The following is a 19,888-nucleotide window of genomic DNA, read 5'->3' as shown; positions in this document are numbered from 1 at the left end:
ACCCTAGTGAACCAGACCATCGGTCTGTCCATCTAAACCAATGTTTGCCGCTCCGTATCTCTGCAACACTCTTTGCTAATGCCCTGGACACACAGACATGAATGTGATCTTGACAGAGTGGAGCACCGAGCTGAAAGCAACAAAATGGCATTCGAAGAGACAACTGCCAAGTTCTACACCTAGAGAAGGAAACCAAATGGACAGTTGCAAGATGGGGGATCCCTGACTCAACACAGCTACAAGCAAGAAGGAGCTTGGAATTTGTGTAGAACAGGAGTTGGGTATGAGTCACCAATGTGATGTGGGGACTGGAAACAAAGCCCTGTGAGGAGAGATGGAAAGAACTGGGCATGCTTAGCCTTGAGAAGAGAAGATTGAGGGGGGGTAGGATACCACTCTTCAAGGACATGGAGTATCTCTTCCTAGGAATCCCAAAACTCCCTGTGTGTTAGGGCAGTGGAGCCAATGAGCGAGGGAGCTTGTGGTCTGCTAGCATTAGAGGCATTCAAGAGGCAGCTGGACAGCTGTCTGGCCAAGATGCTTTAATTGGAGCCTTGCATGTCACTGGGGCTTGGACTTGATGGCCTTAAAGGCCCCTTCCAAATCTACTCTTCTATGATTCTGCAATGCTTTTGTCTAGGTCTTGTTTCCTCTCATTTTCAAAAACAATTGATCTCTCCCTGACTTCCCAACTCTAATAAATTAGGAGAGTATTTTCTTGCTCATTTCTATCAAGTAAGCTCTGCTTCTTGAGTTTTCCTCCCACTTCTTCAGACCTTCTGTTAACCTTTCTAACCTCCTGCTCTCTCCACAAAAATTCTCATCTCTATGATCCAACTAAAATGATGACCTCTAGACTATTCACATTTTAGCCAAACCTGACTAGCAAGCAAGTATGCGTGCAGTGGATGCATACACAAATATGTGTTTGTGCATTCACATGTGCAGACACACGGAGCTTTAACCCATAATACTCTATCACTAAACTAAATTATAAAAATGAAGGGCAATTCAGTTCCTCCTCATGAACGTAGTAAAACCATTTGAAAACCCTGGAATCCTTTCTGCAACCATGTTCAGCATGCAAGTTCAGTTCCCCATCTATGGAAAATGAGATCAAGCAGCAAAGCCTTGTGCCCCAGGCTCTGTTCTTTGCTGTTGCAGGTGCCCTCCCTGAGCTATAGGCTCTACACTCCGCATCTCAGGGTACAGGACAACACAAAGACTGGTTGAAAGATAAAAGCCCTAGAAGCATGGAGTGATCCAGCTGGGCAGACCTTCCGAAATATCAATATATTGGGGGAAGCATCTTTGCTTCAAAATAGCTCAACCCCAAGGGGTATCTTTCTTCATAACAACGTGAGTTGGTTGGGTATACCTCAGCCCCAGCATTAAAGTCCCCGAATTCCACATTGGCATTTCTTCTCTTCTGCAAGGAAAACAAACCAACTATATTTAGCCGTGTTCAGCCGGAGCCTCTGGAATTATGCTCTTTCGACACTGTGCAAGTTTAACCAGCAAGCTGTCCAGTTCAAGGGGTCTAATAAGATTCAAATCATAGTGCTCTTGAGAGTTCAAGGAGTCCTTCTCACCCTAGTGATGCTGTTAGTAACATGTGAGGATGGTACTTATTTGCGATTAATTAACCTGCAGGGATGGGGTGATACAGGCAGTCATCTTTGGAAAGTTCCATCTGTTGAGGATAAGATGATGCTCTGCTCTGCTCTGCTCTGCTCTGCTCTGCTCTGCTTCTCTTTGCTTCTCTTGCTTTGCTTTGCTTTTCTTCACTTTCTTCTTTTCTTTCTTTTGCTCCCTGCTTTCAAATATGAATTGCAAATTCCCGGAGGCTTCTGCCATCTGGACTAATGGAGTGGGAAGCTTCCAGCACTCAGCAGAAGGAAAGCACCAAAGTGGTACACTTGCTCTTCGAGAGCCAAACTGACATTATTGCCTGTTCTCAGGAGAAACACCTTTCTTTGCTGTTTGCTTTGCGTCCAGCTCATTTCCTATTCCTAGAGTTTATCTGTTCTGCCAGCATCCCCTTCCCAAAGGGAGAGTATATGCCACCACCCTGCCTCCCCCTTCCCTACATTCAGAACATGGCAGGAGGGCCTCCAGATGCCTGGAACTCTTCTGTGCAGGGGGGTCCTGGACCAGTCAGCCCCCAAACCCTCATTTGGAGGAGAACCATGTGCATGCAATGCATGTGCACAGTTATCTCTCATTGCGTCCACATGTGCAGAAAGCAAGGACAGGAGAACAGGCACATTGTTGGTGGTGAGCGCAGTTGGAAACATAGAAACAGCGCGAGTCAGAAGGGGTCTCCCGGGCCATCTAGTCTGACCTCCGGCACCAGCTGGCTCTGCTCACGACAAGTCCACCATGTGCACATCCAGCCTGCCCTTGAGCAGCCTCACTGTTGGGGCTCCAACCACCTCTCATGGAAGCCCATTCCACACCCTCGGGGTCCCGACTGTCAGGTAGTGCTTCCTGGCATCCAAATTGAACCTTGGCTCCCTGAGCTTTGCTCTGTTGGAGCGTGTCCTGCCTTCCTCCGCAGGGGAGAACAGGTCTCTACCCACCTCCGAGTGACACCCCCTCACATACCTGTATGTCGCCAACAGATCCCCTCTGAGTCTGCTCTTCTCCATGCTGAAGAGACCCAGTTCCCCCAGTCTCGCCTCATGTGGCTTCCCCTGCAATCCAGCCACCAACCTTGTGGCCCTATGCTGCACTGACTCCAAGCTGGCTAGATCCTTCCTGTAATGTGGAGCTCAGAACGGAGCACAATATTCTTGGTTTCAGTTCTCTGTTCTTTCCTCCTGTAGCAGGAATGACTTGACTCCTTATGCATATTTCCTGCAGGTCTGTGTATGCATGTGCATGTGTAGCTCAAGCGCCCTCCCTTTTTTTCTCCCTCTCTCATAACTCTTGAACCCAAAGGGATCATCCCAGGAAGCTGATGGGTGGGAGGCTTGGGGCAGATCAAAGGAAGGACTTCTTCACACGGCGAATACTTACACTGTGAAGTTTGCTGCCATGGGAAGTGGTGATGGCCACCAATCTGGATGGCTTTGGAAGAGAGTTGGAGAGATTCATGAGGCAAGAGCCTACCAGTGGCTACTAGCCTTGCTGGCCATGGGCTTCCTCCTTCCCCAGAGGTGGCCTGCCGGCATGCACAGGTTGCTGAGGAGCTGGGCAGGAGGAGGCCTTGCACCCGTCCTGCTGGAGGGACCCTGTGGGCGGCTGGTTTGCCCCCTGTCCACAGAGTACCGGACTGGATGGTGTTTGGGCCAGATCCACCTGGGCTTGTCTCACATTCTCTGCTTGAATCAAGCTAATTTGAGAGCGTGTTTCTCTTGACCTTTGTCTCCATGTGCAAGTGTGGCTGGGGGATCATGCAGAAGCGGATGCCTTGCCTTCAGTCTGAAGTAGCATGGACCACTCCCATCTCCCCAGAGCCATCCATAAAAAGGGACAATAGATGAGAGGCCAGGGAGCGGGGTGGGGGCTCCCTGTGACTTAGAGCTGCCCGTGTGTGACTGAAGCACTCTGCCTTGCTTCGTTACGCACCGCCGGGCTGTCTCCAGCTGGATGGCGGCCCTCTGGATGGAAGCCTGCAAGCTGTCCTGTCCTTCCCAGCCCTGCTCAGCACTTGTCAACTCCGGCTGTGGTTCTTTTATGCCATCCATACATCTCACAGTCAGTCTTCCTCTTCTCCTGTCTTTAACTTTCCCTGACATGATCATCTTCTCTGGGGAGTCTTTTCTTCCCATGAAGTACCCAAAGCTTCAGTTTTGTTATTTTAGCATCCAGGGAGAGTTCTGGCTTGATTTGATCCAGGACCTCCTTGTTCATCCTGCTGTTGGTCCAGGATATTCCCAGCACTGTCCTCCAACACCATCTTTCTAAAGCATCCATTTCCTTCCTGTCGGCTTTCTTCGCTGTCTGACTTCACACCCCTGCATAGCGATCGGGAATCCAATAAGGTACATGCTCTTGGCCTTGGTCTCCAGAGAAATGTCCTTACACCTGATGGTCTTTTCTAGTTCCTTCATGGCTGCCCCAAAAGTGCTTAATACTGGACTTAATGGCCCAACATTCGGACTCGGAACACAACAAATTCATCTGTTTTATGCAAGGGACTTTCAAATGCCTCAGCTGGCATGGATCATGGCCTGCACTTTCCAGCTATTTGTTGACATACATACTGGTTTTATTAAACTCAGTCTCCATCCCACTTCCCGTGAAGGGCATTTAGCAACTATGAATAATAGCATGGACACTTAGACCCTCTTTGACTACCGAGGGAGACTATATTCGTCCTACATTAAACTTTACATTTGTTCCATTTCTTCTCCTTTCTTTGCTTTTTGTCTCTTGCATTTGCTCATGGGCTTAGTCTTTTCTTGGTGTATTTAGTAATCCACAACGGCGCTCTCTCTCTCTCCAGGTTTATTACAAATTAATGAGATTCTCACTGCATTACATAATTAAGTACCGTGGTATTCACCACTGCATAATGAACTCTCCCCCAAAAGACATAGATCCACTTGGCATCTCTCCTGAATTCATCACCGGAGACAGTTTAGCTGTCCGCGCAGCAGGTTGGAGATGTTCGGATGCCACAGGTTCTAATCCCCGAAGGCCCAATGTAGCAAATGAATTGGGCCCCATGCCGCTTAATATGCAAGGGAGCTTTTCTCAATATCTCAAGGGAGCTTTTTCCATAACTGAGCTGGGAAAGGCGCTTCTCTGAGGGGAAAACAACAGCTCAAAAACACGTTTGGGAATATGAAAAATTAGTTTATCTGTATAGCCGATTTACCGGGATTCGGTATGGTCCAGTGAATCCCAAACTATTCAGACGTGATTTGAATGCATCAAGGGTGGAGGGTGAGGATGCTGCTCGGGGATGGGAACCTGCCAGATTCCCTGGACTCAGCTCCATGGACTCCGCTCTGGTTGCACAACCGTAGTTCCACGAGTGTTTCTGGACTTCCTTTCAGCTTGTCTCGCTTTCTAAGACTGGTCCAAGCATGGAGAACGTCTGCAAATACCAGGAGGGTGGATGCCCCTGGGCATTGTCCTCACCCTAGTGCGGGCTAGCAGGTTTTCAGCTGCATAGCCCCATCCCCCTGAACCACACCTAGGTAGCCTCCAGGCCACATGTGGCCCTCGGCCCTCTGTGTGTGACTCCCAAGTCCCATGTGATGCCACACCACTTTCCCCTGCCTCTGAGGTGACCACCCATTCACTGCGGGTGGCAGACATCCTGAAACAACGGAGGAAAGTGGTCCAGATTTTGACCAACTCATCCCCTTCCCCAAGGAGACAAATTAGGGTCCCTGGAGGAAGACAGCGGAGCAAAGGCTTTCACCTCTGCCTGTGTTTTCCATCAAGATTGCTATTTCTGTGCAGTCATTAGCAGGGCGGCATCGTGATCTTGTCGATTATTGCTGGGTGATGGTGAGGTCAAGTCCTCTCCCTTCCCTCTGTGATTCTGAGGTAGATCTCTGGAGAGAGGACAGGTGTGTGCGTGTGCTTGTGTGTACACCTTAGAGTGAATGCATTTGTGTGCATGCGCATTGTGCCTGTTGGCACATGTCTGCGTGTGTGTTGATACTCATGCACAAGGTGTTGCTGTTATGCGCTGTCACGGTGACCCTGTGAATGGAAGCCCTTCAGAATGTCCTGTCCACCATTCAGTTGTTCCAGGTTCAAGGCCGTGGCTTCGTTCTTGGAGTCCTCCATCTCCTATTTGGTCTTCCTTGTCTTCTACTGCCTTTGACGTTCCCTAGCATGATGGTCTTCTCCAGCAAGGCTTGCCTGCTCATGATGTGCCCAAAATATAACAGCCTCAGTTTCATCATGTTTGCTTCCAAGGAAAGCTCTGACTCGAGTTGATCCAGGACCCACTTGCTCACCTTTCTGTAGGTCCAAGATATTTGCATGACTCTCCTCTAGCACCATGTTTCAAATGCACCCATCTTCTTCCCGCCAGGTTTCTTCAGAGTCCTGCTCTCACACCCATCCATTGTGCTTGGGAACACAGTGGTTTGGATGGCCTTGACCTTGGTCTCCAGTGAAACATCCTTACCCTGGATGATCTTTCCTGGTTCCTTCATTGCTGCTCTTCCAAGTCCAGTTTTCTTTGACTTTCTTGGCTGTGGTCTCCCTTGGAATCACTGCACGTGGCCTTCGGGCCAAAGAGATCATCCATGCCTGCTCTAAACACCTACTGGATGATGCCTGCAGGAACCTTCATGCATCAAAACAGTACATGTGCATGAGCTCTCTTTGCAAGGTCAGGGACCTGTGTTCTGGGGCACTTCACCATAATCTGGAGCAAAGCCCCATCCGGAGCCTACCCATTTCAACCCAGGGAGGGGGCAGTGCTGGGTTCACCTCCTATCATCCCCATGAATGTTGCTTCCACCCTAAACCTTAGGAGAGGTTAAGAGAAATGATCATAAGAGGGATTCTAAATTCACATTTCTGAAGACACTTAGAATCATCCTACTTTGTGCTGCATTGTCGAGGACCCAAAAGGACCAGATGGAGAAGGAACACGCAGGGTAGGACCGGCCTGTGTTCTCCCTCCATCGCTTCTTCAAATGCAGCAAAGCCTGAATTGCACCCCAGTTAGTGAGTCTGTCCATGTAGTCCGTGACCAAGTTCATGCAAACTCCTCAGATGTTTGCATCACAAACTCCCTTCGAATCTGCATTGTGTTGAAGAATGACTTGTGATAGAAGAGTCCCCCTGGCCTAGTGCATGCATGAGAAAGCAACTAGCTGGTTCCTGGCACAGCTTGTCAGGTCTAGTCCAGTGCTCAAGGACAGCCTGTAGCCAGCAGTGTGAGCAGGTCTCTGTGCTTTTCAGAGCAGGAGCCGAGTCTGAGATGGAAGCTTTTATAAGGATCATGGAGCATCACCCAAGGATGGACCAGTCTGTCGCTTTTGGTTTTTCTCAGCTTGACCTTTTTCCAAGTCCAGTTCTTCTTGACCTTTTTCAGTTTCTTTTCCTCTAAAGGTCTGCATGAACATTCATGAGGATTTTTGTGCATACGTGTGTTCTTCGCATGCATCTTTGTCTCATATCCATGCTTTTACTAATATGTCTCCTAATTTTCTGCATTTCAATGTTATTCCCTTAATACGTGCACTTTCTTTCTTTCCTTCATTCCTTTTCCTTTTTCCATTTTTCTTGTTTTCTAAAATCTTTGATTGGAGAGTCCCAGTACCAAATCCAGAGGAGTGAATCTTGAAGGAGAGCTCTGTTTCAAATTGCACAGTGGCTTCTGAAATCAGTCTGAAATCTGGGGAGTTTGCATTTCAGCAGTAAATTAATTTCTTCCCCAACCCAGGTGTCCCCAGAACCCACTTGGGCTTCCTAGGCTGCCTTCTACTCCATGGATTTGCCCAGTCCAGGGATGCGTGAGGAAACTCTTTGAGAGTTTGAATCTATTGGTTTTCCAGGGCTTGGCTTCCTGGACTCCAGGCTGAGCGTGGGTTGCCATGCCCAGTGTTCCGAGCTCACCAGGAATGGAACACACTCGGTCAACGATCAAACAAACAACTTTGTGTTTCTGCCCCCAGTGCAGAAGAAGCTTGCCAGGTGTGTAGTCTTCCTTCTGCAAATGCTTGTGGGCTTCCTCTCGGCTCGGCTCGCTCATGAGACGGGGCAAGCCTAAGAGAGTGTCCTCAAAAGCTGGAGTGGCGGGTTCCACTCGGCTTCATCCCCACTCTCATCCAACCCCCCACTGAAGTGCCCCAAAGGGGAGGGTTTCGCTGCATCTGGTGGAGGTGAATTCCACAGCTCAGCTCTGAGGAGGGCCTTCCTTCCTTTGGTCTGTCCTGAGCATCTCCCACTGATCAGCATCAGGAATGACTCCGTGTTCTGGTATTATGGGGTGGGGGAGTCTCCCCGTCCACGTTCTCCACACTCTGCATGTTTTTGCGCCCCCTGCTCATCTCCCCTGGCTCACCCTTTTCTTCTAGGCCAGACAGCCCCAGCCCTTGCCACCTTTTGTTAGCCAGTCTCCTGATCATGTCAGTGGTGCCTCTCTGCCCTTTGGCAGCAGGGAGGGGCGGCCACACGTGCTGACTCCCTGCCTGACGCCTGCAAGGCAGGTTCAGGAAGGTGTAGTGGTGACCGTGTTCAACTGGGCATCTGGGTTCTAGTCCACATGCAGCCATGGGGCTCACTGGGTGTCTTTGGGCTCAGTCCAACCTGCCTCACAGGGGTGTCATTGGGCGGATGAAATGGAGGGTGGAAGGACTGTGCAAGGTGCCTTTGCTTCCATGCAAGAAGTAAAGAAGACGTGCGGCATAAACATAACGATCAATCAATATGGCTAGTGGTAGGAAGATGCTTCTGCATCTCTGCATTGGCTGAGATCACAGAGAATGTTTTCTTTCCCCACTCGAGATCTTTGAGAGCCACCGGCCGCTTGATTAGGCAAGGGCAGGCTATGAGAAAAACAGATCTGGGGAGAAATCAGCCTTTCTAACTGTTTTGTTTTGCAGAACTGTCAGTGGCATGCAAAGCTGAGGTTCTCTTAGGTTCATCAACTAAATATGAGAGAAGAAAAAAGGCTTGGTTACATGATGTTGTATAATAATTTGTGGACCTTGATTCTGAAGTGTGATTAGTGGATAATACTGCATGACTCTGGCTGAAGGGACTCCTGTTTTCCTCTTTCCTTTTCAGTTATGTTGCGGCACAGTGGTAAGGCTCCCTTTTAGGAATAGCGCCAGCAGAAATGGCTCAATTACACTCCGTTCCTTTTGATGCTGAAATAATCCAAAGCCATTTCTAGATGTGTTTATGTGTGATGTGCTGAAGCTGCCGAATGTCACATAAATGATAGTTTTTAAGGTTAATGTGGAGGCCAAATAAATATGGAAGAAAACACATCAAAGAAATTCCAAGTGAGCTGTTACATTTCTCCTGAAGTAAAATGCAAAATAAAAAATGGCAGAGATTTCCTCTAATAAAACCTCTCAGTGATGGTAAAGAGAAAAAAAGTTCATGTGCTTTTGCGGGGTTGGAAATTCTTGATCTCCTTCAAATAGGGAAGTCTTCATGGTTTAAATAAAACAAGTAAATGTTCTTGAGAAGTTTCTGCATGACTCTGTTGTTGATGTTAGTTGCGAAGTCATGTCCAACCCATCGCGACCTCATGGACAACATTCCTCCAGGCCTTCCTGTCCGCCACCATCCCCCAGAGTCCACTTAAGCTCACACCAACTGCCCCAGTGACTCCATCTAGCCACCTCATCCTCTGCCGTCCCCTTCTTCTTTTGCCATCTATTGTTCCCAGCATCAGGGTCTTCTCCAGGGAGCCCTTCCTTCTCATTAGGTGGCCAAAGTATTTGAGTTTCATCTTCAGGATCTGGCCTTCTAAAGAGCAGTCAGGGTTGATCTCCTCTAGGACTGACCGGTTTGATCGCCTTGTGGTCCAAGGGACTCGCAGGAGTCTTCTCCAGCACCACAATTCAAAGGCCTCAATTCTTTGGTGCTCAGCCTTCCTTATGGTCCAGCTTTCACAGCCATACATTGCAACTGGAAAAACCATAGCCTTGACTATACGCGCTTTTTTTGGCAGGGTGATGTCCCTGCTTTTTAGTATGCTGTCTAGATTTGCCATAGCTTTCCTCCCAAGGAGCAAACATCTTTTAATTTCTGGGGTACAGTCCCCATCTCTGGTGGTCTTGGAGCCCAGGAAAATAAAATCTGTCACTACCTCCATTTCTTCCCCATCTATTTGCCAGGAAGTGATAGGACCAGATGTCATGATCTTAGTTTTCTTTATGTTGAGTTTCAAGCCAACTTTTGTACTCTCCTCCTTTACCTGCATCAAGAGGCTCTTTAGTTTCTCTTCACTTTCTGCTGGTGCCAAATTCTTCCTCAAGTGGTGTTCCAGATGAACTTGGTAGCTCCTACAAAGAAAGAGAAACTGAGGAGTTTCAGATGGGATGCATGGAATTTTTGGCTTTGCTCACAAAATGTTGCAGGCATTGCCTGCTCAGAATCCCAAACACGATCGCAAGCATGTGTGCAGCTAAAATATTCGGAGACGGCAAGACCTGTGCTCATGATCAATTTGTCCAACTTCCCAGTTGGATTTTACACATGATTTCCTCACAGATGCAAATATTCTGTAGACTAAATCAGCTCCTCTTTAGTCTATGGAGGAAATATGCACAGATTAGAAAATTTTCACAAACTGAGAGAAATCTGCGCAGATCTTTTGATTTGTGCAATTCTCCTGTTTGGCTAGAGAGTGCAGCCTGCGCAAATGCGAAGGAGGAATTGGGCACAAGACCACCCATGAGATGAGGCCCAGAGATCTCTTTAGTGATCTCAAACATCACTCGTTTGCCTGTTCCCAATTTCAAAGGAAACCAAAAATGATATGAACAGTCTGGAAAGGTTATGCAAAACGTTCGCACGTCTCACTTGAAAAAGGGATCACCTTGCCCATCACACTGCCTTTGGATGTGTCAGACTACAGCTCCTATCACCCACAGTCTGGCCAGCTGAGGATGATGGGGGTTGTAGTCCAACTTGTCAGGTGGGAGCATCTTAAGGAATGCTGAGCCAGTCCATGGATTTATGCTGACTGTGTTTTCAGAAATGCTTATACTCTTTACCTTTCTCTTCCTTCAGAGCGATATGTTGGATGTTAACCAGATTATCAAGGACCTGGCCTCCATGGTATATGAGCAGGGAGACTCGATAGGTAGGTATCACGATTGGCATTTGATATTTGTTGGATCCATTACATGTCATACTGCCCGTGCCTCCTTCTCCTGATCGGACAAGCTCGTCAAAGTGTGCCCGAACCAAATCACTTAAGATGTATTGTAGCTTAGCCTTTTTCCTGGAGTTTGGTGTGCTGTGAACGTACCTTTGGCTGTTTTATCAGCTTCCACACAGAACCCGAGGTGGGATAGTCCAGGCACAGCCTGAATTTGAGCCCTTAAATTCATTCTAAAAAGTGGCTTAAACATATTTTAGAATGCAATGGAAAACAAAATATGCTCCATTGGAAAGTGGCAGCAACAAATTGCTATCCCTGGGTGAGGTGCAGTGGGCCTGCACAGCCTTGGAAAACGGAAGCCAAATGCCGATGGAAGTATGCCGGGGTTGACTGCCACATGGGGTTTTGTCTTGTGTTTTCGAGCCTGCAAGAACAGAGGAGTTGCTGATCGGTGGACAATCTTGAATCAAGGCAATTGGCTTGTGCACACCTAATATGGATGCATGGAACTCTTGCACCGCGTGGCTCAGCGAGAGATCAAGGGAAGAGGGTAGGAACAGGAGGCTGGTAACCAAGGGAATGGGAAGTAGCCCATTTAGCACAAGAGAACTGAGCGGAAGCAGCAGTGGCCGCTACAAGCAGAGGGATGCTTCTGACTACCCCAGACTTCCTCAACCTGATGTCCTTCCGATGCCTTGGACTACAACTCTCATCATCCCCAGACAACTTGGGGGGGGTGGCACCCCAAGGCATCTGGAGTACACCACGTTGAGGAAGGCTGCATCGTGTTGATTTGGCCAATGTAGCCAGAAGACTTCAGTTGCCTGTAGCAGCTGTAGATTCGAGGAAGAGCCTACAGGTAGTATGTGTCGAAGCTCCATAGAATCCCTCCCTCTGATAGAACCAAGATGGTGCAACCAGCCACCTTCTTCTTCATAACGTGCCTCACCAGCCCACACAAAGACTGTTCCACCTGATGCAGAAGAGAGACACCACTTAGGCAGCAGTCTCCATGGGGTGACTTTGGGCCAGGCACAGCCTCTCAGCCCAACCTACCTCACAAGGTGCAGGGCTGAGATTGAGAGCAGCAGGAAAGCAGCAACAATATTAGCCATTTGAGTTTCTTGTAAGAAAAAAGTGGAATATAAAGCTAATAAGTAAATAAAACGTGTTCGTTGTTCAGCAAGGCAAGGCTTCTGCTCATGCCTCATCTGGAACACTGTTGTACTTTCAGAAGGAGCTTGGTGTTGGAGAGCAATCAGGAAGTGGTGGAGGGAGAGGGCTAGAACAAGACTCTCTGGCTGACTGTAGAACTTGTCAGAACCCGGGCTTGCTGCAGGCAACCAGAGACTTCAGACTGTGTTTCCATACCATGCTATGTCATTTGATAATGGCCAGTATAATTAAGGGGATTATGAAGGAAGAAGAAATGCAGGAATGGAGAAGACAGGATGGAAATACACAGGAAGTGTGGTATTGTGTCTCAGCTGGAGTTTGTTTCTGTGTTGCGTTTGGCCTGTGGACCATGATTTGTTGACCATGGTGGGCCTGCCTGATGCTAAGTAATGCTACGTCTGTCTTTCTGACTTCCTGCAATTTGTACATAGACCATCCTTCTTTACCAAACATTTCTTCCTTCTAGTCATGAGGTGCAGCCTCTGTGAATTCTCATGCAAATTCAAAGGGAGCTTAATGTGAAATGACAGGTAAGAAGTTGCACATCTCCTGCAGTCTCCCTTGTGCTTCTACATTCATGAGAGGAAAACATAACAATGTGTGTCTGCACATCACCTGGGACAATTCTCCAAGCCAGCTGAGGCATTTGGACAAATGTTTATCCTTAAATACTCAATGATAAAATGTGCTTCAGAATATAAAGGAAGATTGGATTAGGGAGTGGAGAGCCCCAAGAGCTCTAGGTACAATGGAAGTCTCTGAGATGGGAGGACTGGCAAGTCCTGGGAGCAGCAGATCAGCCATAACAAGAACATCAGAAGGAGGACAATCCTGAGGCATCTTTCATCCAGGCCAGAGGGCTTCACTTTCAATTCAGAGGATATCTTCCCTTTATGGTCCCAACCACCACACTCATGCTGGAAAAGCAGGAGCTGCAGAATCATGCAGGTCATCAGAAGGGGTGGAGTTAACAGTAGTCCCTGGTGAGCCAGCCTCCATCAAGCCTCTGCATGGTGCTGAGACAACAGCTCTCCCTATGTGAGCTCCAACCAGCCCAGATCTGCCCAGAATCCTGCCCAAGTTCCTGTGTTGAACAGACAGCCTACCCAGTGCTTGGCTGGAATTCAGATCTAGCTTTCTTAACAGAAGAACATGCAAAAGACACACCTTGGGATACATGAGAATGTCGCTTTTTGTTCTAGCAACGTATGCAAGCATGCTCTGTTTGAAGGCCAGACATTCTTGTTAGATCAGATCCACTGCATTTTGGCCTTTGGAGAACATTGGCACAAATTTGGAGGGATTTCTGCAAATTCAGGGAAATTCACAGAGCAAGCAGCAACTTGGGATGCAAAGAGAAATTTGGCCCAAGATGGTGCTTGGAAATCCTAGGATCCTCAAACAAAACTCTCCAGCATATCTCTGGACACAACTCCTACCTATTTTGAGCACTAGCAGCTCTGAAGTAGGGGAATTTACCCAAGAGAGTGAGAGAGAGAGAGAGAACATGAGAACTTGAGGAAGAATGAAGACAACAGAGCACCCTAGTGGGCTTTGGACCCCCATAACATGGGGTCACCAAGAGATGCCACGTGCAATGGTGATTGCCTCCTGGGACTTGAATGGGGAAGGCCGCCATCACCCCACAGCAAAGGGTTCTGTGATGACTCGGTGAAGGAAACTGCCCAAAGAGAGCGAGAAGATGGCAACTTTTTCAGTCTAATTACATGGAGGAAGGGGGATGCAGTATGCCCCTTCCCAGGGACAACACCACATTTCCCCCTTTCCAGCTACAGACAGTGCAACAGACAGATTTGTCGATCCCAGTTTCAGACACACTGAGAAGAACCTCCAGGCTCTTATACCGTGCATCTGAGAGCAGACTGACCACATGCATGGCAAGGATACAGGGATGCTAGGAGATAGCAAGGGAACCGCTGCTCGGGTGTTCTGGGAACAGGCCTGCCTCCTCAGTGTAAAGCAACCCTTTCAGTGTTTCCATGCAATCAATTCCTGTGCATCATCCTTCTCTAACCTAATGCTCTCCAGTTCTGTTTGTTGGGTGGATGCTGCTGCTGCCTTCAAGGGAGTTGTGGTTCCAATGCACCTGGAGGCCACCAAGTTGGAGAAGGTTGTTAGCACATTAAGATTATTTTTCATATATACCAGGGTTAAACAACCTTCCATAGGCACGTTTCAACTTGAGAAGCTGCTGTGGACACTGCTCTAGAATGGCTGTCACGGGAGGCAGGGCGGAGGGCAAGTCACCTACCCAGAAGATGAGTCTAAGGCAGAAGTGGATCCCCAACACATTACATGACTCCTTGAAACCCAGAGTTTTCAGTCAGAGGAGGAATCTGGGTCACACCCATCACAGCCACTGGTGAAAAGCATGCTAATTTAAAAACAGAAACAAACAAACAGAGCTGGTGGCAAGAGAACCTTGGTGGACACCAAGAAAGATCCCTGGAGGTGTATTAGTGATCAGAAGCACTGCATTGCTGCATTGTTGGGTTGCTGAAATAGCCAGCTTTCTAATTGCAAGGGTCATTCAGCCTTCATCAATGCTAGCCCCTCCATGGAAGATGCCCACCATGCCCACTCAAGGCTGAAGGTGGTGCTCCGTGATGGATACCGAGCAAGCCCAAGATGACATCAGAAGCACCGCCGTTCTGTTCTTTCTTGGCAGCCCCTTTTGCCTCAAATTAAGCTTTTCAAATTTGTTTGGGCTGCGGAAGGCATATCAGATGCGAAAGCCTCGAGCTGCCTGACAGCACGCTTCAGTTATTTCTGTGACCCTTGTCACCGTGTCCCTTTGGGCGTGATTTCTCTTCTGAGGAGTTACACACGCAATGCAGTGCAAGGAGCCCCACTGCTGACTGGCCCGAGGCAGCAGGGTGGGGTGGAAGAAGCTGTGCAAATCAGGGTTTCCCAATCTTTAAAACAACTTTATTCTTCATGATCCCTCTCCACTTGTACACGCAACACTGCTGTTGTGTATATCGCTGGCAACATTTGTTGACAAGTTGCCTTGGAGTGAGACCCTCTTTGATCCAAATAGGTTGCCGGAGCCAGTTATTTTTTTGGTTAACATTTAATGGTGCTTCACTCGATGTTTCGGCTGTATATAAACAGGAAAAAAGGAAGGCAGGAAATGGAGTAAGAACTGAATTAAAGGTTGCTCTTCACAGGCGGCCGGAATATCTGCTTCCTGAGTGGCATTCCCCAAACTCCAGAAGTGCTCCAGCACTCCGTGCTGCATGTCCCAGCCACTCATGCGCTGTTTGCCCGTCCGGGTGCAAAGAGGAGGGTGGAAGGGGCCGGACTGATGCCAGGAGGAAAGAGGATAAGGAGGTGCTCCAGCTGGAGGGGGTAGTCTGGAATTCGGTGTGCTAGCAACCACATCACTGCCAGTGGTCGTTGGTGCATAATTTGCCAACTTCTCTGTTCCAGGATGCAGTCATTTTCTGCTCCATCTGCTAAGAATTCCCATGATGAGCACGTGTCTATTCTCTGCCTTATTGGGGGCACCAAATGCAAATTCCTCATCCCTACCCAGTATGATGATGATGATGATGATGATGATGATGATGATGATGATTGAGTTGAGTTGGAGGTTTTCAAAGCCCTGTTTCCATCCTACTATAGCTTTGCTCTCTTTTATCATCCTTGCACTGTCTATCTGCAACTGCTTGTCAGGTCTGTAGTTTGTAAGCTATGCTGAGTATTTATAAATTAAATTAAATTAAGTTACAGGATTTGCTCTTCACGCCGCACCATGTAATTACTTCCCATTATCTTAATTTACAGATAGCATCGAAGCCAACATAGAGACTGCGTCTTCGAATGTAGACTCTGCCAATGAGCAGTTGGCCAAGGCCAGCCAGCACCAGGTAAGTTGATTATTAAAAGTCGAGAATCCAGCATAGTTCTACACGAACGCATGTGCTTGTTAAAATCTCTCGGGCAATTGGACCCCAGGGTCCTACCAGCAATTCTCATGCCACATTTCAAAGTGTCTTTAAGAGTGTTCCTAAAACAAGAGTGTAACCATCTTTCCTTCTCCAAGATGTAAAGGACTCCAGTGTTGGCAACCAGCTTCCTTTGGAGAACTCTGCACTTCTCACTCAAAAGTGACACAATTAGCTGCCATTTGCCATTGAAAGGTGGTGTTCAAGCGCATCTGTTCTGGCTGTGTCCATTCTTGCTGGCATGTCATAACTGGGCAACTGATCGAAAAGATGCTGTGGCCAGCAAATGTGATACGGTGGGGGAACTAGATACATGTCGTCATCTTTTGAAAGCCCCAGCAGGTCTTGGTCTGCACTGAAGCAAGCACGGAGCAGACACATGTAAGCAGTAGAAGTGTTGAGACGTAACTTGGATGCCGAGTAGGCGTTGTGAATTGGGTTGCATCCAAGTTAGGAAATACTCAGTTGGATGCAGATGCAGTGCAACGTAGTGGGTAAAAGTGCAGAGCTGGGACTCGGGAGATCTGGGATCGAGTCCTGGCTCAGCCATGGAGCTCACCATTTGAGGCGCAGACTCTCAGCCAAGAATACCTCACAGGATTCTTGTTGTGAGGATAAGATTCAGAGGATGAGGGGATGTCCATGAGCCATCTTGAGTTCAAAGAGAAGGAAAAAAGTGGGGTGTCATTCTAAGGCCCGGATGCAGCTGGACCGGTCAGACCTGGGTCAAGGGCAGTGGCCCAAACTGAGATGGGAACTCAGAGAGGCCTCTGATAAGGAGCAACCTGCAAACAAAGAAGGAGGGCTGAGCTGCAAGGCACAAGTCAGGACTGACGGTCAGACATTTTGCTTTTATGTGCCGTCTTCTCCGACTTTGGAATGTGCTCCAATATGTCCTGCTCGGCTCTTGTAACTTCAAGGCTGAGCCTTCCTCGATGGAGTTGCTCCATCTCATAGTTGGCCCTCCCCAGCGTTCCCCAGCATGAGTGCATTCTCATGCTGTCACCAGAGAGCTTTTCCTTCTCATGATGTCCCAAGTAGGACAGCCCTGGATCTGTCATTTTTGCTTCTAAGAGAAGTTCTGGCTTGCTGTCCTTCTCGGCCAGACACAGGGACAGATAAAGCTCAGGAATGTCTCTTCCTCAAGCAAGAGGGTCAAGGACTGAAAGAGGAACAAGACACCTCTTTGCAAGCTTTCTTACCCAGGAGGTCACTGTGGCCCTGCTCTCACGAGATCCTCACAAGCAAGTATTGAGGGGTGCAAGGAGAATGAGCAAGAACCCAGGAAGGAGGGCCAGTGGGGGTGCTTTGCTTAAAGGTACCCCGAAACCAGGGACCGGCAGCAGAACGCAGGGCGAACCCAGATTGCCCATACTGGCACGGTAAGTCTGTGCTGCGTTGTTCCCCATACTCTGCCTTTGCCTACTGAACGGTTGATTGTAAGCTCCTTGGGGCAGAGGCCAATCTCTTTCACTCACTGTAAAGTCACATGTACACCAACAGAGGCAGATAAATCAGGACAAAGCTAGCGTGGCTCGGAGCTCTTACACCGTCGCTTTATTCTTTTCGGCGCCAGGCCAAACCCTTTTTATTTGCCAATGTTTTAAGACCTGACTATTTTAATTGGGCTTTTATTATGAGTTGAATTTTAGGATGCTGTGTTTTAAATTTTTTACATTTTGTATTGTTAAAGTGTCTGGAGACTTTGGTAATAGGACGGTCTAGAAAAGTTTTAAATAAGTAATAAATAAGAGGAAGAGGAAATATGCCCAGCTCAATTTTGTGTCTGCTATGGATACTTCGTTTGCAGGTGATGCTTAGTTTGGCCGTCTTAACCTCAGCCAAAAGCATGAGATGAGGTGCTTTATCTGCCTTCCTCACAGGGTCGTTGTGCAAGCTTGTTGCTCCACCTTTGCGTATAGGAAGCAGCTTGAAGATCAGGAAGGACTCTAAGCACGATACCTGCAGTCCTATTCACTGCATCACATCTTTAGAAGCCTCATATGCCAGAGACAGCCCTGATTAGTGAAGGAGTGGAGAGTCTAACCCACATTAGCAAAGTACAAACCACTTAGGGCTTCCCTTGCATTGTTAACAACAAGACAGGCAAACTGCGACAGTGTTTGTGTGAGCAGCGTTTGATGCAATTAAGCCATATTGTTTTAATTTCCATTTAGGAACAGATAGGAGCAGGTGGCCCCAGTAAAACATGCACTCTCGTTTTTTCGGCCGGCTGAGTACAAACACTCGCCTGTGATTACAGGTATGTCAAGTGCTGTTGATTCGCAAGGCAGCGTCTGTGCACCTGGGTTTTTTCTCCTTACCTTAATGCAAGCCTTTTTCGGAACAGCTGCTTCCCCTGGAAAAGCAGGCACCTAATTCAGCGTGGCAACTTAACCTTTGCGAGGCCCGAGCGTCATGTTTATTCCAGCCCCGACTGTATTTCTATTTTTATTTTAGCGTTTTGCTCTGGAACCTTCCTGCTTTCTCTAAATAATGGATCTGCAATGAAATATTTATAGGGTCGGGGTCATTTGGAGCCTTCAGGTGTCAAACGCTCAGGTGCTTCTGAGCATGAAAAGTGCGGGTTTTAGACATAAAGGTGCAATCTTGCAGAGAGATGCCAGCCACAGCTGGGTAGATGGGCATTCTCTTCTGATCTCAAAGGGCAGGTGTTTCCTTCTGCTTTGCTTTTAATAGTTTTTGGTTTGTGTAAACAGGTTTTGAGAAAGCAAGGGGTGCTTGCACAACGAAAGAAATTGACCTTCCAAGAACAGGTGCCCTTGACTTTTTGAGAAAACTTAGGAAGCCAAGACTTGGTTCATACAGCCCTGTGCTAGTGATGAGCTTTGCACAGCTAATGAGCCAGGGTGGGCAAGGTATCAAGCCATGCGCTCCCAGCTAGGCAGTTAACTCTGCTCAGACACAGGCAAGAGAAATCAAAGGAGACCAGTCCCACAACAGGAAAGCCCTTGTCTTGGTTCTGCTTGCGCTTCAGGTCCTCTGCTGGTTCAGCAAGAACTTCATTTCAGTTTGGTTTTGATACTGAATGCACAAAGCCCTCCATGCTCAGGCTAAAGGAAGAACTTGAGACGCCTTTATTTGCTTGTCTCTTTAGCATAAATATGGGAGCAACCAAAAGCCTCAGTGCTTAACATTTAAAAATAAGAGTTTCCATCCCAGTGCAATTATCCATGTTTCTTGCACTTTCCTCCCTCTCCCTCTCCCTCTCTTCCCCCGGCAGGTAAGGGGAGCACAAAAAGAGGAAATACGACACAAGTGTCTAGAATTATGCATGATGCAGAGAAACTTCTCTCTCTTGGCATGCTAGAACTCAAAAGGGCCATCCTATGAAGACAGATCACAGCAAGAACTTCTTAACACAAAGCTGAGTTATAATACGGAATTCACTTCCAGTAGTTGTTGTGATGGTCACCCTTGGAAAAGCAGTTTGGGCAAATTCATGCAGGAGAAGGCTGCCAACGCCTTCCAGTCTTGATGGCTGGTGCTTCCTTCAGTGCCAGAGACAGTATGCCAGTGTACAGAGGTTGCTGGGGAACATGGTCAGGAAGGTGCCGTTGCGTTCCTATTTTGCTGTGGGTACCTGATTTGGCTACTGCATGAAAAAATACATCCACCAGGGCTTTTCTTCTGTGCCTTGCGACTTTGACTGGTGCAGGTGTGTGAGACTGTATTTCAGTTTGTGTTGATATTTATTTATTTATTTATTTATTTATTTATTTATTTATTTAAGGGACTTCTATGCTGCCCATTTGCCGAAGCCTCAGGCGGCTCACAACCATGAATAAATAGAATCCAATAAAACAATATAAATTAACAATATAAATTAAGTCTCCCTGGCCAAAGAATAAAATGAATAAATAATATTAACAATTAAAATAACGTTTGACTAAAAAGGTCTTCGCCTGGCACCGAAAAACAAATAACGACGGCGCCAGGCGGACCTCTC

General features: G+C 47.8%; 1 protein-coding gene across 3 annotated transcripts in view; it reads left to right on the top strand.

Moving 5' to 3' along the window:
* The window catches only part of TSNARE1 (t-SNARE domain containing 1), a 372,223-nt gene that overhangs the window by 243,782 nt on the left and 108,553 nt on the right, over positions 1-19,888 (top strand). For all 3 annotated transcript variants that reach the window (XM_044418957.1, XM_044418956.1, XM_044418958.1), the window contains 2 exons: positions 10,678-10,750; positions 15,758-15,840. In XM_044418957.1, coding sequence (XP_044274892.1) covers positions 10,678-10,750; positions 15,758-15,840 — 156 coding nt within the window. The remainder of the gene's footprint in view (positions 1-10,677; positions 10,751-15,757; positions 15,841-19,888) is intronic.

Source organism: Varanus komodoensis, unplaced genomic scaffold, assembly GCF_004798865.1.
Source record: "Varanus komodoensis strain SLA01 unplaced genomic scaffold, ASM479886v1 scaffold95, whole genome shotgun sequence".
Taxonomy (NCBI): domain Eukaryota; kingdom Metazoa; phylum Chordata; class Lepidosauria; order Squamata; family Varanidae; genus Varanus; species Varanus komodoensis.
This window is presented reverse-complemented; position numbering and strand designations above follow the sequence as displayed.